The 21364-nt window shown below is 45.1% G+C and overlaps 1 protein-coding gene across 2 annotated transcripts; it reads right to left on the reverse strand.

Moving 5' to 3' along the window:
• Positions 1 to 383: 383 nt before the first annotated feature.
• On the reverse strand, positions 384 to 21285 carry ZNF18 (zinc finger protein 18). 2 transcript variants are annotated; one of them, XM_082861081.1, is made up of 7 exons: positions 21261 to 21285; positions 14998 to 15477; positions 13582 to 13768; positions 13070 to 13161; positions 6918 to 7002; positions 6168 to 6275; positions 384 to 1931 (listed from the first exon to the last, which is right to left on the reverse strand). In XM_082861081.1, exons 2-7 carry the CDS (start codon positions 15382 to 15384, stop codon positions 1165 to 1167), a joined length of 1626 nt encoding a protein of 541 aa, XP_082717207.1. In that variant the 5' UTR covers positions 15385 to 15477; positions 21261 to 21285; the 3' UTR covers positions 384 to 1164. The 2 variants fall into 2 exon arrangements, with proteins under 2 accessions (XP_082717207.1, XP_082717206.1); XM_082861080.1 differs by lacking the exon at positions 21261 to 21285 and adding an exon at positions 20501 to 20919.
• Positions 21286 to 21364: the final 79 nt, after the last annotated feature.

Genomic DNA, 21364 nt, shown 5'->3' on the forward strand with positions numbered 1-21364 from the left:
ATGAGAGAAGATAATTTTAGAGGCCAGGACACTTTGGCAAAAATGATGGATGGCCTAAGGGGGACGCCAGGAGAAAGAGGGGCAACTTGAGGCCCCAGAGCAAGTGGGAGGTGGGCATGGAAAGAGGACACCAGAGTGCCCTGCACTGGCCAAGCTCTCACCGGGGCACCAGGCTAGCAAGTTCCCATCACTGTTCTGCTGGCTGGTAAACTTGGTGGGTTTGTACGAGCTGATCTAGGAGCTCAACCACCACTTAGGGTCTGTGAGTTCCAGTCAGCACACAGTGGACGCTGCAGACACAGACAAGACAGGGAGTGACCACCAAGTTTATTGAAAACAAGGGAAGCTTGGAGTTAGCTTTGCACCTTTATGACAAAGACCACACTGAGCTAACTGGCCTCTACGCTCCCCCCTCTGGAACAGAAGACCTGCTCTAGGACCACAGTTCTAAAAGGTGGATGTGAGGTTTTTCCCAGCAGCAGCTGCAGCTAATCCAGTTAAACCCTTCCCAGAGACCACTCCTAAAACGGGACCTCCAAGTGACACATTTTCCCCAAGGGGTCCAAGAGAAGAGATGAGCTGAAAGGTGAAGACTTTTCTTCCTCCTGATGCAGAAGCAAGAAAGTCAACCTGCGTGAAATCCGATCCCGAGGCCAAGATATCCTCCGCGTCTAAAACCATGTCCCAGTCTCTCCTCTCCAAGCCATGAAAAAATGAGACAACAGGGATATTTTCTAAGAGATGCAATTTCTACGGATGGAGCCAAGTTTGTTTTTTATTTTTTTTAATAAATTTATTTATTTATTTATTTTTGGCCACGTTGGGTCTTTGTTGCTGCGCGCATGCTTTCTCTAGTTGTGGCGAGCGGGGGCTACTCTGCGTTGTGGTGCACGGGCTTCTCATTGCGGTGGCTTCTCTTGTTGCAGAGCACGGGCTCTAGGTGCACGGGCTTCAGTAGTTGTGGCACGCGGGCTCTAGAGTGCAGGCTCAGTAGTTGTGGTGCACGGGCTTAGTTGCTCCGCGGCATGTGGAATCTTCCCAGACCAGGGCTTGAACCCGTGTCCTCTGCATTGGCAGGCGGATTGTTAACCACTGCGCAACCAGGGAAGCCCGCCAAGTATTTTTAAATGGACCAGGAGACAGACATGGGCTCACAGAGCTTGGCTATTGAAAGGGCTTCTTTCCCAAATGGGATCTTTGATGTTTGGCAAGGCTTGAGCTCCAGCTGAAACTTTTCCCACAGCGGGAGCACTTATAGGGTTTCTCTCCTGTGTGAACCCTCTGATGCCTATTAAAGTTGGATCTCTGAATAAAACTCTTCTCACAGATGGGGCACTTATAGGGCTTCTCCCCCGTGTGGATTTTCTCGTGGTGGCGCAGCCCCGAGAAGTCGCTAAAGCCCTTCCCACACGTATCACACTTGCAGGGCTTCTCGCCTGTGTGGATTCGCTGATGCTTCACGAAGTTTGAACTCCGCAGAAAGGCTTTTTTGCAGGTGGGGCACTGAAAGTACGTCTCTCCAGTGTGAGTTCTTTGGTGAAAATCCAGCTGGGAATTCCGGTAGAAGGCTTTCCCACACTCCCTGCAGGTAGGGAGTCTCTGGGCCATGGGGGCTCTTGGCTGCCGTCGCGGGGAGGCCTCTCTCTTCCCCTCCAGCCATGGCGTGGACGGCTCTCCGGGAAGAGGTGGCAGATGCTGACCCAGCTGTGTCCCGGAATTCCTCTCTCGGGGAGAGAGCTGCGTCCCTGTCCCCTCACCGTGAAGGTTCTCCTGGGCCTCAGGGAGATTCTCTCCTTCTCCAAAGCATCTCGGCTCATCCTTGCTGAAGAGGCCACTCAGGGAAGTCTGAGGAGGCTCTCCTGAGGCTTGAGGGTCCTGGTCCCTGTAGTTCTCCAAGTTTAAGTTCTCTTTGTCATTCTCCTGTCTGTCCCCTGAAAGGAGAAAGAAGATATGGAGCAGCTCAATCAGTGGTCTGCCCTGCTTTGCAACTCATGTGTCAGAGAGAGGGTCATCACAAAACATTAATTCTTTTTACCAAGAGGGCATCGGTGAGTGAAGAAAAACACTGTCCAACCTGAGCACCTGGCACTCACTTCACGTGTGTCCAGGCTGTGACTCAGCTCTGGAACCAAGGAGAACAAGTGACAGCAGAGGATGGCTCCCAGAGGCCATAGTGGCCACCCCCACAAAGAAGCAGCAAGTTTCTTAAGCCCAGGAAAAACAAGTCTAGTATATGAGAGTACTATTCTAAAAACGTATTGGTTTTTATCTAATTATATATAAAAGATAAATATGATCACTAAAAACAATTTGAAAAGCATACACAAGAAAACCAAATCAACCTCAATTATACCACCCAGAGGCAACAACTATGAGTATACATTTCCTTCCAGTCTTTATCTAATGTATACATATGTATGTAGGTATGTATGTACATATGTACGTATGTGCTTTTTTCTGACACAACCGATATCATACTGTATAAACAGTTCTATTTCTGGCTTTGTAGCTTTTAAATTGTAGATGGTGGTACTTATCAATTCCACATGGATTCTCCCTTTCACAAGTCACCCCAAAATTCATGAAATGCAACCACGTGTCATTTTACTGTGGTTGTGATGCACAGAGAGACTGCTGTGTAAAAGCGAACCCCTCAGTCTGCGCTTGAATCCAGCATTCACTTGTGCTTCATTATGTCACGCAACAGTTAAATTTTGTGTTTCTCATCATAACTTGGGTTTTTGCTTATTACTACTTAATGATGCATGTAGTAAAGATTTTTATTTTAGTGGTAGAATTTATCTTCAACTTTTATAAATTACTTTATTCCTGTAGATCTAAAGAAGCTGCTTGCCTTTCTCTTTCCTATATCAGTGTCTTTCAAATTATCAGCTAGAGACCGGAATCTGCTAGAGAACCAGACCTGAACTTGGTAATTCAGAGCCTTATAACATGTTCCTCTCAGATGACAAAGGTACTTTCTCTTTTCTTTAAAGAAGCCTTTATAAATATCATTTTAAAGAGCTGAATAATGGCCCACTGTGGAGACGTCATAATAAACACATAAGAGGAAACATAATTTATTTAAGAGTTCTCCTACTATGGGAATTAAGTTGTTTGTCATATTTTGCTACTATAAATAATATGTGATAAGCCTTTTTCTTCATAAATTCTGCCCACATTTCTGATCAATATCTTAAAGGAGGTTCCTCAAAGTAGAATTACTGTGTCAGTGGGCATGAATGGTATTAAGGCTGTTGACACCTACTGGCAAATCGATTTCCGCAACGACTCTGCCATCCTCGGGTCTGAGAGGCTGGGCAGAGAGGAGGCGAGTGTTCAATACCTAAGCACTGACTGTGTCTCAAGTATCTGCCATTAAGCCTGGTGAAAAATGGCTTCTCATTGGTATAAATTTTAATTCTTTAGTTATTAAAGGATCAGTTTTTTCACACTTATGAGTTATTTTTCATACTCCAAGACTGCTGTCCACTTTTTTTTTTACTGGGAAAGTCACTTTTTTTCTTATCAGCTTGCATTAACTCCTTCTATATTAAGAAAAATAGTCACTTATCTGTCATGTTCGTAAAAAGAGTTTTTCACCGTTTAGTTATTACTTTAATTTTGTTTGGGGTTATTTTTATGTATAGGAGTTGTAGTCTCTTTCTTTTTAAATACAGTCAAATCTATTAATCTTTTAATGATTCTTTTCCGTTGCTTTTATACTTATAAAAAGCTTCCCCAGCTTGACATGAGTCAAACATTTACCTGTTTTCTTCTCTATTATTATTTTATTTTCATATTTTATGTCTTTTTCATCTGTTTCCAACTTATTTTGGTATATGACATACATAAAATTTAAGCTGATTCCTCTTCCCAGTCTTTTCTCCTTGTTTTGCTCATCCCATGGATTTGTTCTGCTTCTTCCTTCATCACATATTAAAGTCCTTTATAGACCAGCCTCTGTTCCCAGGCTCTGTCTTCTGTTCCATTGGCCTGTGCATCTATAGTTATATCAGTATCCCACTGTGGTAATGAGTTTACCCTTTTAAAATGATATATTCTTAATATTTACAGACCCAACACTGATGAAACATTCTTCTTTCAAACCTTTTTACTGTTCTTGCAGTATTTTTCCTGATAACTACTTAAGAACCATTTTTCCAAACATAGTTGACCCTTGAACAAGAAGGGGTTTGGGGCACCCACCCTGGTGCAGTCAAATTCCGAGTGTAACTTTATAGCCAGCCCTCAGCATCCAGGTTCTGCATCAGTGGATTCAACCAAATGCGGCTCGTGTACAAATTTATTGAAAAACATCTGAGCATAAGTGTTCCTGCACAGTTCAAACCTTTGCTATACACGGGCCAACTGTGTGTGTGTGTATATATATATATATATATATATATATGATTTTAATCCTTTGGGAATTTGATTAGAGGTATGAGTATGAGGCTTTTTGAGGCTTACTCACCTGCTGACCTTCTTTAACAGTGAGCTGTTCTTCCATATGGTCAAACAAAATAGCGTATCTACCCTCTCCTGGGACATCGCCCCCCGCTCTGAGTCCAGATTTGGCAGACTGCTCACTCTTGTACCTTTGAGACCGGACTAGTCCTTTCCTGTCTTGGTATCACTGTCTCGTCCCTGCACACCTGGACTCCTGCGTCGGCTGCCCACAGGGTTCCCCTCCTCCAAGGGGACCCTCCCGGGCTGTCCTGCACGCGGCTGCTTCCTCAGCCTCTCTCCCCACAAATCCTCTCTCAAGAACCTACAATGGCGTCTCTTTCCCTTACCAAGGCAGGCCGGCTTTATACACTCTCCACAGTCTGGTTCAAGGTAAGATCTAATGGGACCATGTCAGCAGGTGAGATGATGGGAAAGAAAAAAAATAGAATGTTGCCATATGGAGATAGAGTGAGCAAGGTATCACAAATAAAATCCTACCGCATGGGAGTACAGGGGCAATCCCTGTGCCTTCCTCTCAATTTTGCTGTGAACCTGAAACTGCTCTAAAAAATAAAGTCTATTAAAACAAAAATCCTACTGCAACAACCTCTAAAGCAGCATTTTCAAACTTTTTTTTTTGTCTGCTACCCACGATAAGAAATACTTTTATATCGAAATATATTCTGATATTTTCTATTCGGTATTATCATTTCATTTTTTAAAATGCTGGTTGCAACCCTATCAAATATTTTCACAACCTGCTAACTGGTCACAAAATGCAGTTTAAAAAATACTGCTCCAAAGGAACCCTTGTGAAGTAGTATTATGATAAATATATGGCTTAAAATTAAAACCATACGTCTCATGTGATGCTTGCTCTCTCTGTGTTATTGATACATTAGCAAAGGAAACAATTAATCAGATCTTACTGGGGAGAAAGAATGGCCTGTCATAGAGTTCCCATCCTTGGTCCTTTTATTCCTCCATGGTTCTGGGATCTTTTGTAGATTTGAGGGAGAGAGAGAGAGAGAGAGAGAGAGTGAGTGTGTGTGTGTGTGTGTGTGTGTGTGTGTGCAGGAATGTTTGACAGTTGATTTTACATAACTGCAATGTTTTTAAAAGAATGTAGAATGCAAAGGGTAATTACTGTTTTACAGCAGAACAAGTTCATATTTCTTCCTACCAGTCTTAAAATAATGTGATTTATAGGAAGTATTTGATGTTGCTTCTGTTTAATGAGACTTAGATGCATGGAGATTAGCTAGACCATATTTTTCTGTTTGTCTTGTTTATTTTGTTGAGGGTGGGTCAGTTACCATTCGCCATAACCAGAGTAAGAAAAGTCTAGTTACTTTGAACCTTCTTGTTAGGAAGGATAATAGTGGCCTGTTAGATAATCTTTTTTTAATAATAGAATTCAACCCATATCTGTTTTGGTCTCAACTGTACTAACCCTCATTCTCTCTAAGAAAGGAAGCTGTCAAAACAGGCAAGAGTGAGGCAACAGATCAGAGGCGGGGTCTTTCTTCCATGATTAAATATGTGTCAACAGCCCAATAGTCAGAGACGAGACCCACCTTGGTACTCAAACTGGACTAACCAGATCACGGCCGGTTAGAACCCAATGTAATAGAAACCAAGTACTGATATTGCCCCACCACCTCCAATATAATGACTGGAGGTCAGAAATGGCTCTGGACCAGTAGAGGATCACTCACCTATGCAGGTGGATCTTGGGATCTTCTCACTGATGTGTAGGTGTGGTCCTGTCAGCTCTGCCCCAAACCCGGCTGGATCAGTCAGGTCATGCTTGGGATTGGAAATGCCTGGTACAGAGAGAGATAATCTGTGGGCCTGGATGAATGGGGAGCACTGGGGACCAAGCTGTGTTGCTCGAAGGAGGGCCCTGAGTGCAAAGGGAACTAGGGAAGCTCTGGAGACCGCTGAGGATGTGCGGAGCGTCTAAGGCACCAGTACTCACGAGAAACCCAGGATATATGGTGAAGGCCACAGAAAGAAGATTCTGAGAGGGAGGAGTCAGACCACCTGGCAGGCTGGTGCGAGGGTCGTGACTGGGACCCCACGCGTGGTTGGCTGGGACTGTGGTTAGTAGAAAAGGCCATGCATGGTCGGCCACCGCTGAGCCCCGTCGTAACTCAGCACCTACGAGCTACGTAACAGTGAGCAAATGACTTGATCTGATGCTCACTTTCATCCCCTTAAAATGGGAATTCCATCACCCGTTTCACAGATGAGGGGAGTTACTGTACATGAGGAGCCACAACAGTGCCAGGCGCACAGAACACGGCCAGAACAGGGAGCTGTCACTATAACTCAACCACCTCCAGCTCCCCAGTTCCCAGCCACGTCTCTAAGGATTTCCTTCACCCAGAGAACATCAAGCAGTGCGGCTGTCCCTAAAGCACACGGAAGATGTCTCCTTCCATCAGGCTGACCCATGCCCGTACCTCCTGAGACCATCTTCCCATAAGTCTCCAGCATGAGATCCCAGTATTGCTCCTTCTGAGTGGAATCCAGGTGCCTCCACTGCTCCTAGAGAAAAACACAATGCTGTGAGTCCAGGGAAGGCTTCTGAACCCTCCTTCCCTGCCTGTGGGAGGCTGAGAAGGAAGGAATGGGCCTCAGGATCCTGGCCATCAGATGGTCTGAGAAAGCATGGGAGGAGCTTCAATGGGAAATCGACAGGGTCTGCCTCAGTGTTTCTTGCCGTGGTTAGAAAACATTTAGGTTTTAAGTTCCGTATTTTCTTTTAAGTTGCCTGTTTTTGCGAGTGGAGGAGAAAGAGAAGGCAGGAGCCCTTTCACCACTTGCCTTTTGCTTAACTCTCTCAGTGCTTATCAGAGAGGTCTTTGAGCAGCAGGGGCCCGATATTCCCCATATTTCATTAAAGTCTGGAAACTCAAGAGGGAAAGGAAAGAAACTTTAAAATGTATTTGTTGGAAAAGCAAGTGCAAATCAGTGAAGGGGTGGGAAGGGTAAAGAATGGCATCAGGCGAGTTGTGAGTCTCACTGTGAGACAGACTGTGGCCTCGGAGCAGAAATGCTGCAGCCACACACACTTCAAATCTCCCGACGGTTCTGAGTTTAGGTCCAACAGCAGATCAGTTTTCCTCCAGTGAGTGGGAAATGGAGGGGTTCCCTAGGGAAGCTGTCCCTTGAGTACGCCCAAAACATGCCCTTCTAATCCTATGGAACTGAGCCTGGAGACTCAACGCTGGGAAGGCCATGCAGCTGGGGTCAACTTTTGTGAATCAAACGGCAGTCTCCCCACCAGGAGGCTGACTGTTAGACACTCAGTTTGTACAGCAGAGTGATGAACAGCGCAGTCTCTGGCGTCAGACGCACTGGGATTCACGTCCCAGGTCTGCCATTTCCAGCTGCGTGATCTAGAGGAAGTTACTAAACTTTTCTGGGCCTCAGTCCTCACCTAATGATAGTACTAGACTCAAAACACTGTCTGGAGGTTTAACAGAAATAACCAAGTGTGAGCTACTTTCAAAGCACCCACTACTTTTCATTCATAGCATTCACCACAGTTTATTAAATATTTATATATATATGTATACACACACATACACACACTCACGAACATATTTAATGAACAGTTGCCTCTGTAGCACATTCGCACCATGAGAAAAGGATCCTCCACTGTTCTCTCTCAGTTCCCAAGACCGTGCCCAGGCTGGAGCAGGCACTCAATAGAAGTTGTCTGGGTGAAACAAAGCCCTTAGCAAACAAGTGCTTGGTAGGCGGTCTATATTCTCATTATCACTACCACATGCAGCCTACGGGTTATCGGTCTCCCAAGGTTCACAGGGAGAATTCAGGGATCCTGCACACTCTCGGAAACCCCAAAGTTGATAACCATCTATTATTGTCATGAACGGCCAGCCAGGCCACAGGCGGCAGAAGTGAGGAGAAGAAGAATGAGAAGAGAAGTCACCCTCCATCACACCCAACCCTACCCAGGGAGGCCATTCCCCATTCTACATTAACTCTGCCCCCAGTACATTAAGGGGACTGGAAATGGCTGAAAGAGAGTGGAGATGCCAAAAATTCTTTAACTAGCAGATACTAAGCTTTAAAAGAAGAAAAGAAAAGGAGGAATTAAATTTCTTAGGGTGAAAAAAGTGAAAAGTGGAAAAGTGAACTCTATATGTTTATTAACTATAACCACATTTTAAATATGGATTTTAATTTTTAAAAATTTAAAGTAGGAATTTTTAGCAACTTACTTTGTTAATCTTCTGTGAAGGAAGCTACCTTAACAGCCTACTGGAAATAACCAGCTTGAGCAAACACTGCTGAATACAGGAGTCCTCGGTCTTCCTGGTCAAAACACACAGACCCTCATGTCGGCGCTGGCAGAGAAAAGGACGGGCTGCCAAGCGTGGTAACATCTGCCTGGAGGCCTGGCTCGCCGGATACAGGCCTCGTCCACAGGCACCAAGAGAGTAGCCACCCAGCACAGTACAAGGCAGAAAGGAATACAGCCACCAAATCCCCCAAGGGCCACCATCAGCCCTTTCAAAGCCCAGGAAAGAGGCTTCAGGAGTCTCTGGAAGGCGTGCCTCCAGATTAAAGCCACACATTTACTCAAGGAACTGCCCAGGAGCTAGGGATGCATACGAAGTCCCTTACTTAAGAGGCAAGACACCAACTGCAGCCATCTTCATTTTCTGTCATTTTTATAAGAGGAGAAAAAAGTCCAAATTCCTATTCTGGAAGGATGGAAGTATGAGATCTGATGGGGAAATCATCTCAGTTTCATGTGGAAACAGCACCATCTTGTGGGTTTGTGGGACACTGCCACAACTGACTGGCACACAGGCATCTGTGCTGTGTTCCCTTCCCAAGGTTTGAAGACACAGGAACCGGCGCCAGTGCAACCCCAAGTCTGTGAGACTGTCTCTGACTCAGTCACGGCATCTACCACTGTGGACCTCATACCCTGCCATTGTTCTCGAGGTTCCTAATTTAGGGAACAGATTAGAGGACATGATTCTTAATACTGTATTTAAACATTCCCTTCAGTTAGTTACAAAAGACTCCATTAAACATCGAGGTCCTTCTGATGCAAATAGTTGTTAGTTTGGGGGAGGGATATTGGGATCGGGTAGGGATGATTTTTGTTTGTTTGGGGTGAGTAGCTGTTAATCAGTTATCGGCTATATATAGGTAATTTATAGATTACATATATTTATATACATACATTTATATGGTGCTGCTGGTGAGCATTTGGAATACTGACTTCAAGCTACCCAGAACAAGTCATGGTTAATGTCCTCACGTAATGTAGAGCTAATGTTCAACTCCGCTAGTTAAAATATGTTAATAAATTGTATATGCCTTTCATAGGGATACTCTGTATTTACTATAGAAGCAATAATAATCCTCCAAGTCGACCTGAAATATTTGGCAGAATACCCAAATCTTTTTCACCAAGGAGCCTCCTGCCTAACAGTTTGGTTTCTGCGTACTTAAAAGCAGGAAGATGGACACCCTTGAGTCACTGAAAAGCTGTATCCCTTCCCTGCACCCTCCCCACCCTCTGCCTAGGGTAAACTGCAAAGATCGGACTCTGGTTTCTAAATCTTTTGAGCCTGGAAAGCTGAGGCTCAGACACATCTACAGCAGCTTCCCTGTGTCCTCACCTTCACTCTCAAGTACCCCACGAGGAAAGTCCCAAGAAGAGCTCGCCAAAGGTTTGAAACAATGCTCTGATTAAGGTCTACAGGTGCCTGAAAAAGTTGATTTTTTAAACATCTTTATTGGAGTATAATTGCTTTACAGTGGTGTGTTAGTTTCTGCTGTATAACAAAGTGAATCAGCTATACGTATACATATATCTCCATATCCCCTCCCTGTTGCGTCTCCCTCCCACCCTCCCTATCCCACCCCTCTAGGTGGTCACACAGCACCTAGCTGATCTCCCTGTGCTATGTGGCTGCTTCCCACTAGCTATCTTTTTTTTTTTACATCTTTATTGGAGTATAATTGCTTTACAATGGTGTGTTAGTTTCTGCTGTATAACAAAGCGAATCAGCTATACATATACACATATCCCCATATCCCCTCCCTCTTGTGTCTCCCTCCCACCCTCCCTATCCCACCCCTCTAGGTGGTCGCAAATCACCGAGCTGATCTCTCTGTGTTATGCGGCTGCTTCCCACTAGCTATCTATTTTTGTGTGTTTTTTTTTACATCTTTATTGGAGTATAATTGCTTTACAATGGTGTGTTAGTTTCTGCTTTATAACCAAGTGAATCAGTTATACATATACATATGTCCCCATATCTCTTCCCTCTTGTGTCTCCCTCCCTCCCACCCTCCCTATCACACCCCTCCAGGCGGTCACAAAGCACCGAGCTGATCTCCCTGTGCTATGCGGCTGCTTCCCACTAGCTATCTGTTTTACGTTTGGTAATGTATATATGTCCATGCCACTCTCTCGCTTTGTCACAGCTTACCCTTCCCCCTTTCCGTGTCCTCAAGTCCATTCTCTACATCTGCGTCTTTATTCCTGTCCTGCCCCTAGGTTCTTCAGAAAACGTTGATTTTTATCAAATGCAACGTTTCAGAGTTGTTCACCACATAATCAAGGTAAACCTGTTCTTGAGACTTCTGTTTACAGCCAAGATGGAGTAACAGGGAATGGATTTACCTCCCTGCTGAAACAACCAAAAACGGGGACAAGATATATGAAACAATGATTTGCAGACGATATACTTTAGGAAGAGCAGAACAGAGAGCCCTGTGTGCCCTACAGTTGCCCAAACTTACCACCTGGAGAGGGCCTCCAGAGCAGCAGAAGGAGCTCAGGGTCTGGGGAGGCCAAGAGGGTTACAGAGTTATCAGCAGGGGAGCTGCACACAGAGAGAGCTCTGGAGATCTGCAGAAGGTCCCCCGCAAGTCAAGGAAAGACCGCCCCCCCCCGAAAGAAGCAGAAGGCACAGTCCCCAGAGTGCTGGAAACACTTCATATTTCCAGCAGCCAGAGTGGAAAACGTTGTCCATCAAGAAGCATAAGGTATAGTATCACCTCAGTACAGGAGGAAGATTAGCCCTAGACTAAAGGCTTCACTGGTGCCATGTAACAAACTGTATCCAAGTAACTTAACTGCATCCCAGAGCAGAGCTCAACAACATTTATAGGAATGCAAAAATATGCAGCCCCCAACAATGTAAAATTCACCATGCCTGACATGCAATCAAAGATTACTGGGCATACAAGGAAGTAGGAAAAAACATCTCATAATGAGGAGATCAAACCATCCATCAAAACTGACTCAGAACTGACACAGGTGATAAATTAGCAGACAAGGACATTAATACAGATATTATAAACATATTCCATATGTTCAAGGAGCTGGAGGAAAGATTGAACACATTAAGTACAGACATGAAAGATATGATAAAGCCCAAATTCAAACTTCTAGAGATGAAAAACATCTGAGATGCAAAATACACTGGATGGGATTAAAAGCAGATAAAACACTGCAGAAGAAAAGATTAATGAGCTTGAAGACATAAAACTAGAAACTACACAAAATAAAACACAGAGATTAAAAAGAGAGAGAGAACAGAGCATCAGTCAGCTGTGGGTCAACTTGAAGAGATCTAATGTATATATATACATGTTAAGATTATACATGTCCCACGTGCGTGTTATTCTCACAGTTCCCAAAGAAGCAGAGAAGGCAGGGAGACAGAAAAAGCAGTTGACATAACGGCCAGAATTTTTCCAAATCTGATGAAAGCTATAATCCAGCAGATCCAAGAACTTCAGTGAACCCAAGAACAAGGAACATGAAGAAAATGACCCCAAGGCTCATCATAGTCAAAATTTTTTAAATCAGAGAGAAACTATTAAAAGCAAGCAAGAAAAATACATGATATGCAGAAGAACAAAGACATGTGGCATGAAGAACAAAGAAGTACATGTGGCATGGTTCCATTTTGTGTAAAATTCCAGAAAATGCAAAGTACTGTATGGTGACAGAAGGCAGAACAGTAGTTGCCTCAGGACTGGGGGAGAGTAGAAGAGCAGCAGGGAGGGTATTACAGAAGGAAGCCTTTGGGGGTGACAGATATGTTTACTATCCTGACTGCAGTTATGGCTTCACATCTGTATATACCATGTCCAAGAACTGATCGAATCGTACACTTTAAATAAGTGCACTCTATAGTTCGTCAGTCACACCTCCACAAGTGAGTGGGGGAGAGGATAACCTGTCCCCACGTTAGATATAACATTCGAGATCACAAACCGACCCCAGCGTGGAGGCCTAGACTAGGAAATGAAATAACAGTCTTTTCTCAGCATAACCCAAAGGTAATAAAAAAGGGAGACAAGATTGCTTCATCACAGCAACTTCTTCGAGGGCCCAGATTCTATTATTAAAGATGACAATTAGGAAACATTCTGCCTTTAAAGAAATATTGAAACTCGAGTTTCATTCCACATGTATGGCTGTCATCCTTGCTAGGCCTTCCTCTCTCCTCCGATTCTGAGAACACTTCCCTTTTCAATCCACGGACTGTTGACAGACCCTCGGAGCGAGGTTCTGGGGCACGAGAAGCAGGGGAACCCCGCTCACCTGAGGTGCTGTGTGGAGAAGGGAGGCTCCAAAGTCTTGGTCTCTGATGAGCCTTTCCTCGGGTCGGGCAGGAAGTGGGGAGGCAGCCAGGGCTGAAGGCGGAGACAGGAAGATTAAAGAATCCCGATGTCCTGTCACCCGCTAGCCAGAGGGCACAGGTGTAAACCTCCACACGTTAGAACCAACGCCTGTTCCGCCATCTGTATCTCAGACTTGTGCTTACCTCCCTAACCCACTCCAACTCGCCCTACCTTCCCAGCTGCCTCACCCGTGTCTCCTCCCACCTCCCTCCCCAGAACCCAAATCCGAAAGGCCTGGCCCTGTCATAAGTGGTTTAAATTGCAGACTTTGGATCTCCAAATCAGAGTGATTCCTGTATGTCTACCCTGCTTCCGAACTTCCCAGAGACACCCCAATCTGAGCGGCACATCATTTCAATTCTCTCTTAGGCCTACTGACCACAATCCCACAATTTCTCCAAGACAGCACCACACACACCACCTGCCCCTCACCTAGTCCTTGTTCCGAGTCGGACTCCTCTTTCACGATGTGGCTCAGTGGCTCCCCAGACCGGCAGGCTGAGTTCTGAAGCCCCAGCTCCTGAGGCACTTCAACATGGGCCTCCGCTTCCCCCAGTGGGCAGCTTTCAGGCTCCGCCTTCTGTGATAAGACTTCCTGTCCCAGAACTTGGATGCTGATCTAGAGACCACATGGTACTAATTACTGAAAGATCCAGAGTAAGGATTTCTGAAAGATACAAAGCTAACCTTCTAGAACGCATCGTAAGGCAGTCCTTAGGGACATGGGGCAGGGAAAGAAAAAAGCGAGCATTTACTTCTGGTCCAGCAGGAACCAGGGAGGGAAACATCCTGAGAGAGGCCAGAAGCCATGGCCTGCGAGCCCTTCTGACAAGCCACTGATGTTGTGTTTCTACTGGACAGTCTCCACCAATTAAAAGGCAGGCATCTTTGGAACAGCTTCTCAAACATTCTAAAGATGGAATGGGATGGGAGATTTAGCTTCAATCCCTAATGGATAAAAAGTGTGGAGAATCTCAGGGAGTCTTAGAATCAGGTGAGGCGTGGGGACACACTGAGATAGTATAACAAGAAATGTGCAACTGGGCTTTGTCCCAGGTTCCTGGCAAGTGCTCCTAAAACCCCTGGAATCTCCTGAAGGACAGGAGTGCCGGGAGCAACTCGTCTTATTCAGAAGGAGCCCCTTTCAACCATCCCTGAGTTGATGCTGACGAGGTGACTCTTGGTGGCCCCTAGACGGCTTCAGGATGGTGGCCGGTCCCAGAGGAACTAATCAGGTGATCAGAGGGTTGGAATTTCCAGCGCCACCCCTCAACCTCCGGGGAAGGGAGAGGGCCTGGAGATTTTCAATCACCAATGGCCAATGATGAAGCAATCATGCCTAAGTAATGAAACCTCCGTAATAACTCCCAACCTGTGGGGTTCAGGGAGCTTCTGACCTGGTGAATACATACAAGTGCCAGGAGGATGGCGTGCCCAGATGAGGGAGCAGATGCCCTGTGCCACCCCCATCTCCTCCATTTGGCTGTTTCTCAATCATATCCTTTATAACAAACCGGAAAATACAAGTAAAGTGTTTCCTTGAGATCTATGAGTCACTCTAGCGAACGATCAAACCCGAGGAGGGGGTTGTGGGAACCTTCAAATTTGTAGCCAATGGGTCATAAGTACGGGGGACCCCTGCAGCTTGTGATGGGGTATGAAATGGGGTCAGTCTTATGGGACTAGCCCTTATCCTCTGGGGTCTGAGCCAAGCCAGACAGTGTCAGCGAATTGGTTGTTGGTGTGGAAAAGCCTACATATTTGGTGCCATTAAAACAGACAACACCCCTGCTAAGACCCCAGAGGAGCCCTGTGCTTCAGTCAGAGATCACAAAACTCTCTGCTCACCCACTGCCACAGCTTCTGGGGGTCCCCCCTCAAGCTCTCCACAAGGGTCACTGCTTCCTCCCCGCTGCCTGGACACTGCTTCCGCACCCACATCTGGATCTCCCCAGGCAGGATGGTCAGGAACTGCTCCAACGTCAGGATCTCTAGGATCTGCTCCTTGGTGTGAACCTCTGGCTGCAGCCACTGGGAACAGAGCTTCCGAAGTTGTCTCAGGGTTTCGTGGGGCCCGGACATCACCTGGTAAGGAAACTGCCTGAAAAGCTGGCGTGCAGTCTCAGAGCTGGAGGGCTCCCCTCGAGGGGTGTCATCTGGTCCAGAGAACGCGGACTCCTTGGGCTTGGCCAGTGGCGGCGGCAGGACTGGAGCCTGCCCCAGCTCCACGGGCATCGTCTGGCTTGGCAAGTCCTTTTAGGTGATGTGCTTCTGGGATGGAGTTGTCCCTGGGAGAACCAGGTCTTCACAGAGCCTCTCACAGGGACACTGGAGGGGGAGTGACAGTGATGCTATGCGGATGAGAGGGACGCACTTTCAGAAAGGACAAATTCACACGCCCTGCCTGAGAAGCCTCGGAGGCAACCGTGCATCTTCTGAAATCAATGGACACACTAATCTATTATGAAAGATGGTAAACTTGAAGCCACAGAGCAAACCATTACTACCATATCTAAACTGTCATCATCACCCTGACCATTTTTACAACGTTCTCTCTTGGTCTTCAAAAGGCCAGACCAAGTAGAAAAATGAAACGCACCACATTAAGCGTTCTCACTGTGGGTTTCCAGGTAAACAGCTCTTCTGCAAAACACTCCAATGTCTGCATCCATGTGTCTGCAGACCAAAAAATAAAGCTGAACAAAGACCTTGAAGCCCTAGGAATGAAGGCTAAGGCTGAAATGATCAGATGCTTCCAAAATAAATATGAGGTTGAAGAGAACTCTTCCCCAAAAGGTGCAATGAAATTTCTAAGTGACCTCTTTTGAATGCCATGTTGAAAACTGGGAATTTATGAAAAACCTGTCACACTGAAATTTTCAACACTGGACTGAAAGAAGGTTTAGAATAAATACTGACTACCTCAACAACATTCCTACAGACTTGAAGCAAGTAATCACTCTTTTATGGCGAGTGGTATCAAAATTCAGAAGGCAGCAACTAAGACAGTGAAAAGAGAACTATTAAATGGCAAAGTTAATATTAAGATATTTTTAAACGAGCATGCACTATTTCTAGCTAGCTTTCTTGCATGTAATCCTAATATTAGATTATTGGGTCTATCTTTAAATATTATGAAGGAGCTAGAGGTCATCATTTCTCCATAACGTGAACCACAACAATCAATCACTTGGGTGTCTGGCGTAATCAGAGATCAGTACAACACTGTAGCTTTTGATGGCTGCTTTTTCCTTGAGGTGTAAGAGCAACGTCTTCACCCCACCACTTCACCCAAACAAGCCACCCTATATCACAACATCATTTAAAAATAAAACAAACAAAAAAAGAAAGCATTTTTTTTTCAAGGGTACAAAACAGGAAGGAGTAAGGTAAAAAGGATCGATCTAATATTATGTTTCTCACGTGGACCTCACTAACTGTACTTTTTGTTTACGCAGAGACCCATATATTTCATTCATATATTCACGCAGCACCCAGAGTGCTACAGCAACATATATTCTCAATAATTCAGGAATTCTGTTTCTGGTCATGGCAGCCCACCTACTGTAAACAATGACAAAACTGGAGAAAACCTAAGAGGCCACTGTTTTCAAGCACTGGCCAACCGGAAAGGCGAGAATGGAATCCCCGAGAGAAGAAAAGCTTGTGAGGAGGGCCACGATCATCCCGGCTGTCTGCCGGGGGAGGATTTCCTAATCCCAGTGCAGGAGGCTGGAGCTTAAGCAGAGACCAGAGGTCTCACTAAACTGAGGAGGCAGAGATCAGCATTTGGAGCTACCGAAGTGGCTGGGATTGGAAGAACACGGCTGCAGGGAGGAGGGAGCTATGGGGTGGAGGTGGAAGTCTGTGCGGGGGGGGCCCCCTGTGAGTTCTGGCCAAGGGCTGGGCTGCACTCAGTAGGGTGAAACTATGCAAGGTTCAACAGAGAGCAGTTGCTACCAGTTAAAGGAGCAAAAGAGGGATACAAAAGGCCAGTCAGTGATGAGAGACATTTGCGTTTCTGACCCTGAGAGGAGAGAGACCTTATTAACACTCAAGGCATCCTGAGATACCAGAAAGGCCACATGTTAGGAGTAAGGACCATGCTCTAGAGAAAGACCTACTCTAAACCTGCCCTAAAAAACTTAAAGCCAAGCTTCAACAAGATCCACAGAGGAGGTCCAGTCTACTGCTCTATTCTGATCCAGTTAGAAGAATTTGGGGGAATTCCCTGGCAGTCCAGTGGTTAGGACTCCATGCTTTCACTGCCAAGGGCCCAGGTTCAACCCCTGATCCGGGAGCTAAGATCCCGCAAGCCACACAGCATGGCCAAAAAAAAAGGAATTTGGGAAACACCTTGGGCTTTCCAAAGATCTGCCCTAAAACCAAGCCAACACAAGTTGATCAGTCAGTAATTGAACTGCCTGCTAGAATAAAAATCAGCACTCTTCAGAGGGAGGTAACAGAATCCTTAGTGTCTACAATGTGCCATCCACAATATCCAGGATGCAATCCAAAATTACTACACATGTAAAGAAACAGGAAAATGTGACTCAAAATCAAGGGAAAGCAGTAAAGAGAAACCAACTTCAGATGGCCTGAGGACTTAAAAACAATATAGTCTTTATGACAGAAGAGATAGTGACTTTCTATAGAGAAATAGAAATTATAAAAAGAAACAAATGCAAATTCTAGAAAATGAACCATCAACCCAGAATTCCACATCCAACAAAAACACCTTTCAAAGAAAGAATTAAAGACATTTTTCAGATAAATAAGCTAAGAGAATTTTTCACCAATGACTTGTACTACAAGAAATGCTAAAGGACATTCTTCCAGTTTAAGGGAAACTCATATATACAGAAAGGAATGAAGATCTCCAGAAATGGTAAATACATGGTGAATAAGTTTAAGATACTATGCTTTTATTTCTCCTAACTTCCTTAAAAGGCAACTGACTGTTAAGGCAAAGATGACAATAGTATAAGTAGAACATAAGACAACTAGAAGTAAAAGATATAAAAATAGCACAAAGGAGAGGGTAAATGGAATTAATCTGTTGTTTTTACATTTATGAACTGCTAATTCAGAAATAGAAAGTTAGAAGTAAGAAGTAGTGTCAGGTGAAGTGACAGATGGGAAATGTAAAGGTGTTAAGTGAGGGGCAGGAAATAAGAAATGTGAATTATAAAGTGGTACAATATTAAAGTATATTCCAATAAGTTAAATGTTGATAATTTAAGGATGCATACTGTTAGCTGTAAAAATATTATACAAAGAGGTATAGCTAAAAGCCAATAGACGAACACTAAAAAACAGTCAATAATATACAGGAAAGGATCAAGAATAAAAATCAGAGAGATCAAATGGAAAAAAGACAATATGATAGATTAATACCCAGCCATATCAATAATTACATTAAATGTAAATGGACTAAACACTTGAATTATAAGTTTGAGATTGTCAAATTTAAAAAAGCAAGACCCAACGGTATGCTGTCTACAAGAGACATTTTATGTATAAAGACACAGATAGTTTGGAAATAAAATGGTCGGAAAAAGACATTCCATGCAAACAGCAAGCACATGAAAGCTGGTATGGCTATATTAGTATGTGACCAAGAGACTTCATGACAAAGAGAAAAAGAGGGACATTTCATTATGATAAATTGGTCAAATCATCTAGAACACAAAGCAACCTAAATGTGTATGCACGTAATATCAGGTCTAAAGGGACAAATCCTCAATCATAGTTGGAGATTTTAACACTGTTCTCTCAGTAATTGATAGAAAAAATAGACCCAAAAAACCTGTAAGGATATAGAAAATCTGAACAACACTATCACCCAAGTTGATGTAATTGACATTTAAACCAACGACTGCAGGGGCTTCCCTGGTGGCGCAGTGGTTGGGAGTCCACCTGCCGATGCAGGGGACACGGGTTCGTGCCCCAGTCCGGGAGGATCCCACATGCCACAGAGCGGCTGGGCCTGTGGGCCGTGGCCACTGGGCCTGCGTGTCCAGAGCCTGTGCTCTGCAATGGGAGAGGCCACAGCAGTGACCGCGTACAGCAAAAAAATAATAATAAATAAATAAATAAATAAATATATATATATATAAACCAACAACTGCAGAATACACATTCATTTCAAGTGCATACGAAGCATCCGTCAAAACAGACCATGTGTATAATTAAGTTTCAAAACACTGGAATCTTAAAGTATAGATTCTCTGACCACAGAGAAATCAATAACTAGAAACCAATAACAATAAGATACCTAGACTATCCCAATATATGGAAATTGTTAAATAACAATAGTAAATAACCTATGACCAAAGAAAACAAACCACACAGGAAATTAAAATATATTTTCATATTGAATGACAATGAAAACACAACATATCAAAATTTGTAGGAAACAGCTAAAGCACTGCTTAGAGAGAAATGAGAAGCTTTAAATAACTGTTAAAATTTTTAATAAATATACACACATCCTTCACTGTCTAGATCTATTTGGATCCTGAGTTTCAAATAACAAGTAGCAAGATGTCAGATAGCAAGAGACTTATCAGTAGAATTATTCACATTTACTTAGTTCCCGAATTAAGATAGCAGTTTAGATAACAGGGAAACTGACTTTCAGGGAAAACTATAGATTATAAAACATTTAAATCTAATTTCAGCAATTATACTCTCACATAATGGTAGGGTAAATGCCTCGCTTATAATTAAATTACTTGATAGATGCTTTATAGATTGATATCCCAATGACTTCATGGGAATCTGCTCCTGTTATGAAAAAAATTTAAAGATATCCCAAATGTATAGTTGCTATACTTATTAAAGCTATAACAAATTAGAATGAATTTTTAAATGAACATCTAGGTAAGGATACTTACTATACATTCATATACAAGTAACCATTTGCAGAGCACCTACTATTGACAAAGAATGTCTCCTTAATCAAACTTCAGTCAAGCTGAAGTTGACTGAGTCATCTCTTTGACTAGGACTGGCCCTTGGACTCTGTCCTTGTCACTTCCAGTCCAGTTTAGCAAGAATCTTGCTGACTCCAGTTTAGGGAGTCAGCAAGACTTGACGTTTGATCAAATTCAACATCCCTTGGTATCTGATCAAATTCCTTATTGCCGTGGCCTGCCTTCAACAAAACCGGTCAAGTTGGCTTAGCTAGAATCCCCCCTTAACCCAGATGTTTCCTCTTAGTAATTTTCCACCCACTGAGCCCACCCCACCCCCTTGGCTATAAATTTCCATTTGCCCTTGTTGTATTCAATCTCTCGCTCCAATACCACAAAGTCCCACGGTAGCCCCCCTGAATAGTCTGCCTTACCGTTTTTAATGAGTCTCTGAGTAACTTTTTCTTTAACACTATGCATCAGCTCCTTATTAGGCTCAGTTCAAGTCGTTTCTAATCCTCACAATTCCCCAGCAAGGTGAGTATTACAGTGTACAGATCGGCAACCTCTGAGGCTCACAGCGGCGGCCAAATTCAAACCCAGGAGGCTCTAAGCCTGTGCTCTGGGGAGGAGAGCTGCAAACCTTTGAATTTGGGGGGCGGATTTGGGAGCTGTCACAAAGGGCTGGAGGGGAGGAGAAGCTACAGGCATTTAGCGCCCCGGAGGCCAGGGGGTATCCAGGCCTGCCAGGCGCTGGGCAGTGCTGCCCACTGCGTTCTCCACCCTCCGCCCACGACGCCGACAGCGCCGGGAAAGAGACTCCGGGCATCAGCCCATCCGGGTTCCCTCTTCCCGAGGCTCACTTCCAGCCTTTGGGGGAAGGCAGGAGGGAGGGGCCCCTTTTCGGTCCCAGTCCAGAGACGTGGCCGGAGAGTCCGGAGGGGCCCACAGGCTCAGGGACGCAGGGCCCGGTCCGGGGTACCGGGTCTCCACAACCCCAGAGTCCACTCACAGCCCCGTCGCCCCTCCCCCGCACTCGCCGCGTCCCCGCGCGCGCTCCCGGGCACTCGGGCGCGCGTCCGCCGGCCCGACCGCCGCTCCCGGAGTTCCGGCCGAGTCCGGCGCGGACGCGGGAGGCGCCAGGCCAGACCCCGGGCTGCCGCGGCCAGGCCTGTCAAGCCCGCGTGCGCTCACCTCGAACCGCGGCGCCGGCTCTGGGCGCACTTCCGGGAGACGGGAGGCTGCGCGCGCCTCTGGGGCTGGCGGGGCGGGGCGGGGCGGGGGCGGGGCGGAGGCGC

This window comes from Leucopleurus acutus, assembly GCF_964270905.1.
Source record: "Leucopleurus acutus genome assembly, chromosome: 19".
Classification (NCBI taxonomy): Eukaryota; Metazoa; Chordata; class Mammalia; order Artiodactyla; family Delphinidae; genus Leucopleurus; species Leucopleurus acutus.